The sequence below is a fragment of the Lucilia cuprina genome, chromosome 6, assembly GCF_022045245.1.
Source record: "Lucilia cuprina isolate Lc7/37 chromosome 6, ASM2204524v1, whole genome shotgun sequence".
Classification (NCBI taxonomy): Eukaryota; Metazoa; Arthropoda; class Insecta; order Diptera; family Calliphoridae; genus Lucilia; species Lucilia cuprina.
In genome coordinates this window covers 47,360,381-47,369,654 of record NC_060954.1, presented here as the reverse complement: position 1 = coordinate 47,369,654, position 9,274 = coordinate 47,360,381, and the positions used below count along the sequence as shown (strand labels likewise).

At 31.1% G+C, this 9,274-nt stretch overlaps 1 protein-coding gene across 1 annotated transcript; it reads left to right on the top strand.

Moving 5' to 3' along the window:
- Positions 1-760: 760 nt before the first annotated feature.
- LOC111683174 (probable peroxisomal acyl-coenzyme A oxidase 1) lies at positions 761-7,318 on the top strand. The gene is made up of 7 exons (XM_023445224.2): positions 761-998; positions 3,768-3,924; positions 3,990-4,282; positions 4,349-4,754; positions 4,814-5,320; positions 6,604-6,868; positions 6,924-7,318. Exons 1-7 carry the CDS (start codon positions 863-865, stop codon positions 7,209-7,211), a joined length of 2,052 nt encoding a protein of 683 aa, XP_023300992.2. The 5' UTR covers positions 761-862; the 3' UTR covers positions 7,212-7,318.
- The last annotated feature ends 1,956 nt before the right edge of the window (positions 7,319-9,274 follow it).

Sequence of the window (9,274 nt, the reverse complement as noted above, 5' to 3'; positions counted from 1 at the left end):
TCTATCTATCTATCTATCTATCTATCTATCTATCTATCTATCTATCTATCTATCTATCTATCTATCTATCTATCCAACTAGGAGGTCAATCGCCACCACATAGATTACAAAGAGACCGACAAGAGGCGGAGGTAACTCTTAAATTGCAAGAGAAATTTTTTGTCATTTTTTTTAAGAGAACATAAAAAGAAATAAAACTTTATAAGAGATATGTTAAATTTGTTTTGTTAAGAGTGGATAATATATACATTTTATGGCTCTTTGTTTTTAATCAGGAATGTCTAATCTCTCGCTCTTATAAAAATAATCAATTTTATGGTAGAATTTGAAAGTGACTTAATTCGAAAAATTTGATTCTCTTGTTATCTCTAATTATTTTGTGAACCAAAAAATAGTTTAATCCAAAAAATCAAAGTATCATTTTGTAATTGAGATGTTATGAGTAGGATTTTCAGACGATATAACAAATGTTATAAATTAAAGTGCGAGGATATCAAAAACCTAATGTAATGGATATAATCTAAACTCCAAAAGTAATTTATGAAAGAAAACTAATGTGTGGTGATTTTAAAATCGAAAAATATGTTAATTTACATAAAAGTGACTTAAGCTAATATGCAAATTTTGCTAAATAATTAATGAATTTTTACTTGTTTGTTTTTAAAATTAAATTATATGAAAGCTTTTTAACTTTTTGAAAAAAAAAACTCTTCAATAAATTGTTTATAATTAACAAAATCAACGATTAGTGATAAATACATTGTCGTAGAGTCAAGTGCTTTAAGGCGGATTAAAGAAAACTTTTTCTAAAAAAAATAATTAATTGGACGTAATAAATTAAAACTCAAATAATTATTGAAAAATGCCTAATATAACTATACCGAAAACTGTTAATCCCGATATAGATATTGAACGTAAAAATGCTACATTCGATACGGAAGAATTTGCCATCTGGTTTTATGGTGATAAGACAACTTTAGATATGAAACGATTAATCGGTAAGTGTGGCAAATATGTAGCTGAGGGTGTGTGACAAGAAAAAGACAAAGAAACGATATATAACTATTAAGTATAGAGAAATTTTAAACAAAGTTTGTTTTATTTATCTATTAAAAATGTATTTTAATTATATTCAAAATATTTCAAGTTTATTGAACTTAACTTTGCACTTTGATCGTAAAATACACACAATATCTATTGAACTCTATTCTCAAAATCAAGCCTCCGTTGTTGTCTTCGGATAATTAAGGCGATTTGTACTATATGTAGTGTAAAATGTTGCAAATTTTCCTCATTTACATATTATTTAAACAACAAAGTCATCATTCATTGATTAATATAAACAATATAAAAATACTTAAATATTTCAATATACAGTGGGTCCAATCATAAGAAAATTGCTATAGTAAAGCAATTCCTAAACTACTAATTTGAAAAAGATGATCTTCGGATAATTGCAGACCCTATACGTATACAATATAGAGCTTGAAGTTAGCGCCGTCGATTAAACTATATTCGGTTATAGAAAGACCCCAAATAACAGACCCGAATCTTAAATAGTGCTATCGAAAAAATTTCCCTTAAAATCCATAAAAATTATACATTTTCTTTTATACTTTATTAGTTTACTTTCCGAAATTTTATCATTGTTGCAAATTATTACAATCGGTTCAAAATTTCATAGAGCTCTCTCATGCAAATGTTCATATATATTCATGGAAAGTGGTTTTTAGAATATCGGTATTATTAGGAGAATAGAAACCGTATTATTAACTATAAACTGGATTGGCGTATAAGGACAACTTTTCCACAATTTAACAAACGTAATTTATTGACCAATAACCATATACTAGGGTTCTATAAATCGACTTTTGAATAATCGAACAATTGATTTTTTGTTGAAAAAAGTCGAAAACGACTATTTTGTTCCAAAAAAGTCGTTAACTCGACTATCGTCTATGAAAAAAATCGAAAAGTCCACTTTGTAAATAAATGTCGAAAATAGTGGAAATGTCGAAATAAGTCGAAAAAGGTCGGAAAAAGTCCAAAAGTCGAAAATAGTCTAAAAGGCGTAAAAAGTCGGAACAAGCCGAAAAGTCAGAAAATGTCGAAAATAGTTCAAAAGTCGGAAAAAGTCGAAAAGTTGTAAAAAGTCGAAACATGTCGTAAAGTCGGAAAAATTCGAAAAAAGTCAAAAAAAGTTTTAAAAGGTCGAAAATAGTCCAAAAGTCGGAAAAAGACGAAAATAGTCGAAAAGTCGTAAAAAGTTGGAACAAGTCGAAAATAGTCGAAAAAAGTCGAAAAGTTGAAACAAGTCGAAAATAATCCAAAAGTCGGAAAATATAGTCCAAAAATCGGAAAAAGTAGAAAATAGTCTAAAAGTTGAAAAATGTCGGAAAAATTCAAAAATAGTCGAAAAAAGTTGGAAAAAGTCGAAAAGTTGAAAAAAGTCGAAAACTCGTAAAAAGTCGAAAAATGATTTTTCAACAATACAATACAAATTTCAGCACATAACTCACATTTTTAAGACAGTAACGTGCGTTAAATTAATTCTCCAAAGGGGGCCTTATGAGGGTGGGAGGTGTTTGTATTAATTATGGACCGATTCTCATAAAACTCGATAGAGAGATTTGTGTTCGTAAGAAAGTTGACAAATTTAAGTGCTAAATATTTTCAAGGCAGTAGTGATCGCTAAAGTCATTTTCTGAGGAGGGCCTTATATGGGCGGCAGTGAAAATAATGAACCGATCCTAATGAAATTCGGTAGATATATTTATGCTCGTAAGAAACTTATAACAAATTTTAGCATTTAATTCGTATTTTTGAAGCCAGTAACTCGCATTAAATTAATATTCTAATGGGGGCCTTGTATGGGGTACAATTATGGACCGATTTTCATAAAATTCGATATAGAGAATTTGGCTCATATAAGACTTATGTATGTTAAATTTCTCAATACTCGCGAAACAGTTATGATTGGAATGACGGGTCATTTGTATGGGGGCGTGAACCGATATTGCCCATTTGCAATATCAAACAAACTTTGTGAAAAAATAAAGATTATCATAGGTCCACGTGCAACTAAGTTTATGCAGTCTTATCGACTTATATCATCTATAGGTCAATATGGAAATACTCAAGTATTAACAGTGTTTTAATTAAAATTTACTAAATGTAGTTGTATATGTTAATGTTTGCACATGTAATATATCCAGTACACTCCAGACCTACACTACATTCTTAAATAGTGAGAGAAATTACTAATCATATAAAAAGTTTCCTAAATGTATTATAGAAGACCAAAAGTCTATCTTAGTTAAAGTCATTAGGTTTGGTTTAAGTTTTCTGTCAGATGCGAAGGAAATACACCTAAACCGCTATCGGATCAATCAGTATTCGTTACTAAGTTATTCTCATCTTATTTCGACGAAAACCAGAGAAAGTTTTTCCAGAATTTCACTACCTTAGTCCATAGATATGTTAACAGATTAGTCCATTAACAAGTCCACAGTCTTGACTATAACCATAGTACAGTTAAATATTTTAAAAATTTAGAGTGCAAAACGAGAATTTTGATTGCGTATATATAAGATCATACGAACTTATTCAGATGAACATGGGGCATACATACATTCTAGATTATAGTCAAGACTGTGTACTTGTTTATTAGCAAATGTATTAACAAATCTATGGACTAACTACATATGGACTATAGTACTGTATTGGTCAGTCACTATAATAATAAAAATACAAATTTTCACTTTTAGAGGACGAGATTTATCAGAACTTAGATGATCCATTAGATCATGAATTTCTATCCTATGAAGATTTGGCAACTAGGGCTGTTAAACATGCCATAGATGCGATTAAAAAAATACGCATTTTACAAAATCGTATCAATCCAAATGGTTCCGAAGTTTATTCGTAAGTATAACTTTTTTCTAAATAAAATTAAAAGATTTTTACTTAAAATCCACTTTCCCTTTTAGATTTCTAATGGGTGGCCCTATAGGTGGCGCCTTAATGCCTGCTGGTAATCCTTTAGCGGTTCACAGTCTGATGTTTACTCGTGCCATTAAAGGTCAGGGTACACGGGAACAATATGAAATGTTTGGTCGTCGTGCTGAAAAATGGGAAATACTAGGTACCTATGCTCAAACGGAATTGGGTCATGGTACATATTTGCGTGGTTTAGAAACTAGAGCGGATTATGATTTACAAACTCAGGAATTTATATTAAACACGCCCACTTTAACGTCCTACAAATGGTGGCCAGGAGGATGTAAGTAATTTCCTTTTCACAGAAAATTAAAATATTATTAGAAAATTTTATTTTACATTAAAAAAGTGGGCCATGTCTGCAACTATTGTATAGTGGTGGCACAATTATATATCGCTGGCGAAAGTAAGGGTATTCAGATGTTTGTATTACAAGTTCGTGATGAAGACACACATATGCCCTTGCCGGGTATACATATTGGTGAAATTGGCAAGAAAATTGGTTTGAATGGCATTAATAATGGTTTTTTGGGTTTGAAAAATGTGCGCATTCCTCGTCAAAATATGCTGATGAAAAACCAACAAGTTTTACCAGATGGTACATTTATAAAGAGTTCTGATTCTAAACTATCCTATTTTCCTATGGTCTATGTTCGTTGTATGGTGGCCTTAGGTAATGCATTCGTTTTGGCTCAAGCTGCCACCATTGCTACACGTTACTCGGTGGTAAGACGTCAAAGTCCCATTGAGGAAAAGTATGTTACCTCATTATATATACATTTTTTAAATATTTTAATCTTGCTTTGATTTCCAGTGAACCAGAACCTAAGGTTATGGAACATTTGACTCAACAAATGAAAATTTTACCCGAAATTTCAACGGCTATTGCCTATCGTTTGGCAGCTGGCACTTTATTAGGTCTATATGAGCAAACCTCTCAGGATATTGCTCAACAGGATTTCTCTCGTTTACCCGAATTACACGCCTTGGCGTGTATTCTTAAAGTATCTTGTTCTTATGATTCAACTTTCGGTATCGAACGTATGCGTCAGGGTTGTGGTGGACATGGTTATTTGACTGCTGCCAATATGGGTAATCTTTTTACACTTGCTACAGCTGCCTGCACGTATGAGGGAGAGAATACAGTGTTGTATTTACAAGTTGGTAAGATTTTAATAAAATCTTGGTCTGATGTTTTGGCGGGCAAACGTTTGATGCCCACTTTATCGTATTTATCGGAATGTTCGGCATTGAATAACTTTCCCAAATGGACGGGCACTTGGAGTTGTTTGGTGAAAGCTTTGCAGTATGCTTGTGTTGGGTGAGTGAGGGAAAATCTTATAGTCTAGTTCATAGCCAATAGTCTATATTGTAGTCTATTGAATAGTTAATACTCTAGTCGATAGAATAGTGTATAGTCTAGTCCATAGACTACTCTATAGTTTAGTACATCTAGTACATAAGAGTCTTCAGTCTATAGTCTACACCAAAAACTAAAAAATAGTCTAGTACATAGCCTAATCTATAGTTTAGTTTATAGTCAATAGCCTATATTGTAGTCTATTGAATAGTTAATAGTCTAGTCGATAGAATAGTGTATAGTCTAGTCCATAGACTACTCTATAGTCTAGTACATCTAGTACATAAGAGTCTTCAGTAGTCTATAGTCTCAACCAAAAACTATAAAATAGTCTAGTACATAGGCTAATCTATAGTCTAGTTTATAGTCAAGTCCATAGATTAGTCAATAGTCTAGTCAGCAGTTTAGTCCGTAGGCTACTTTATTGTCTAGTCCGCAGAATAGAGTATAATCTATTTCGTGGACTAGCCTGTAGACTAGTTCATAAACTTGTCTATTGGCATAGATTGTAGTCTACATTTTGATCTATAGACTATATATTAGTCCCTAGACTCTTCAGTAGTCTATAGTCTAGTCCATAGACCAATAATAGTGTAATCTATAAACTACTCTAGACTATAGTCTTTAGTTTATACATATCTATTTCGTGGACTAGCCTGTAGACTAGTTCATAAACTTGTCTATTGGCATAGATTGTAGTCTACATTTTGATCTATAGACTATATAATAGTCCCTAGACTCTTCAGTAGTCTATAGTCTAGTCCATAGACCAATAATAGTGTAATCTATAAACTACTCTAGACTATTGTCTTTAGTCTATACACTAGACTATAGTCTAGTCCATAGGCTTCTCTTGTCTTCAGTAAAGTCCAACGATTAGTAAATAGTCTAGTCCATAAAATAGACTATAGTCTACTCCATAGACTAGTCTACATTCCAGTCCGTGACAAGTCTACAGTCTAGCCCGTAGACTAGCCTATTGTCTAGTTAGTGGACTATCCTGTAGTCTAATCTATTTTCTGGTACATAGACTAGTTTATGGCCTAATCCACAGAGTAATCTTTAGTCTTTTATAGTTTATAGTTTAGTCTATAGACTAGTATATTGCGTAGTCCATAGACTAGTCTAAATAATAGACCAGTCTACAGTCTAGTCCATGTATATGGTTTAGTCCATAGACTAGTGTACAGTTTGAGCTAAAGTTCTTTTTATACATTAATCTATAATTTTCATTATTCTCGTAGATCAACTCGCATTGCCCATAAAAACTATAATAAACGCATTGAAGAGGGTCAAAGTCAGGCCTCTGCTGCTAATAATACAGCATTAGAAATGGCTAAAGCAGCAGAATTACACGGTCGAGCCTTTGTGGCCAATAATTTCTATGAAGAAGTCATTAATGGTCTCAAAAGAGATCAACGTTCGGCCGAGTTGCAAAAAGTATTGGAAAAACTTTTAGAATTACATTTATTACAAACATTTTTCCGTCATATGGGTGATATATTGAGAGTAAGTAAATCAAAAGTTAAGAACAATAAAATACTAACTCTAGTTTCTTTTCCAGTTTATTCCCTTAAGCGAACAGCAAATCGATCCTTTACAAACTCGTTTAGAAGTAGTTTTGAAATCGTTAAGACCCGATGCGGTGGCTCTTGTTGACGGTTTTGATTTTCATGATTGTGCTTTAAGCTCCGCTTTGGGTTCCTACGATGGCAATGTTTATGAACGTTTATTTGATGCGGCTCTTAAACATCCCCTTAATCAGAAACCTGTGGCGAAATTTTACGATTTACATTTAAAACCTTTTCTGAGAGAAAATGCTGTAGCTGCTAGGGAAAAGTCAAAATTGTAAGGGGTTGTAGTGCTATTAAAAAATAATGTAATTAGTTGGTTACTTAATAAGCTTTAATAGTTTTAATATAATAAACTTTTGTAATTTTGTAAAAAATAGTTTGTAAATTAACTTTTATTGTTATTTAATTTATGGTTTGTTTTTAATTATTAAATAAATAAATTAGTTATTTCAAATTAAATAGACTATGGACTATACTATGACTAACAAACCAAACTAACTAACTAACTAACTAACTAACTAACTAACTAACTAACTAACTAACTAACTAACTAACTAACTAACTAACTAACTCACCAAATAACTAACTAACTAATTAACTAAATAATATAACTAACTACTTAACTAACTAACTAACTAACTAACTAGCTACCCAACCAACCAACTAACTAGCTAACTAACTAACTAACTAACTAACTAACTAACTAACTAACTAACTAACTAACTAACTAACTAACTAACTAACTAACTAACTAACTAACTAACTAACTAACTAACTAACTAGCTACCCAACCAACCAACCAACCAACTAACTAGCTAACTAACTAACTAACTAACTAACTAACTAACTAACTAACTAACTAACTAACTAACTAACTAACTAACTAACTAACTAACTAACTAACTAACTAACTAACTAACTAACTAACTAACTAACTAACTACCTAACTAACTAACTAACTAACTAACTAACTAACTAACTAACTAACTAACAAACTAACCAGCTAACTAACTAAATAACTAACCAACTAACTAACTAATTCACTAACTAACTAACTAACTAACAAACTAACTAACTAATTAACTAACTAACTAACTAACTAACTAACTAACTAACTAACTAACTAACTAACAAACTAACAAACTAACAAACTAACTAACTAACTAACTAACTAACTAACTAACTTTCCAACTAACTAACTAGCTAACTAACTAGCTAACTAACTAACCAACTAACTAACTTACTCACTAAATAACTTATTAACTAGCAAACAAACAAACTAACCAACCAACTAACTAACTAACTAACGAACTAAATAACTAACTAACTAACTAACTAACTAACTAACTAACTAACTAACTAAATAACCAACTAACTAAATAACTAACTAACTAATTAACTAACTAACTAACTAACTAACTAACTAACTAACTAACTAACTAACTATATAACTAACTAACTAACTCACTAACTAACAAACAAACAAGCTAACTAACTAACAAACTAACTAACTAACTAACTAACTAACTAACTAACTAACTAACTAACTAACTAACTAACTAACTAACTAACTTACTAACTTACTAACTAACTAACTAACTAACTAACTAACCAGCTAACTAACTAACCAACTAACTAACTCTCTAACTAACTAACTAACTAACTAACTAACAAACTAACTCACTAAATAACTAATTAACTAGCAAACAAACAAACTAACCAACTAACTAACTAACTAACCAGCTAACTAACTAACTAATTAACTAACTCACTAAATAACTAATTAACAGCAACCTATCCAACTAATTAAATAACTTACTGACTAACTAAATACTACATTTTTCAACAATTTTCTTTATTTCATCAGAAGCAAAACAAATCACTGGAGAAGTCGGATTCCTTAGCCTTCATATGCAGAAAGTTTTATGTACATATCCAAAATGGTTGCTGAGATAAAGACATTGAAACATTACCTTGAAATAGTCAATTACTACAAAAGGCGTTTGCACCAGGTGTAATAAATTCTTCTAAATTTCTAATACTTTAAGAGATAATAATATAAAACTTGGTAGATTAATGAAATACGATTCCCAGATTCCCATAAGGTGTGATAAATTTCCGTGGACTTATCATTAAGCCAGATATATGTGTTTAAACTTTATCTTGCTGTCATAGATATTTAATTGTAATGCCAGGCGGACGAAAGGTCCATCATATTGCCAAGTTTTCAAACTATGATATGGTGAAACAGTTATTCAAATACCTCTTTTGGTTTCCAAGTTATAGCACTTTAAAGAAAATGCTTAACGGAAATCTACCTTCTAACGAATTCTGGTGACCT

Excerpts from the sequence above, each read along its gene's own strand:
- LOC111683174 (XM_023445224.2), top strand. The coding sequence starts at position 863 with ATGCCTAATATAACTATACCGAAAACTGTTAATCCCGATATAGATATT. Across the intron at positions 999-3,767 it reads AGATATGAAACGATTAATCG|AGGACGAGATTTATCAGAAC; the intron begins GTAAGTGTGGCA and ends TTTCACTTTTAG. Across the intron at positions 6,869-6,923 it reads ATATGGGTGATATATTGAGA|TTTATTCCCTTAAGCGAACA; the intron begins GTAAGTAAATCA and ends TTTCTTTTCCAG.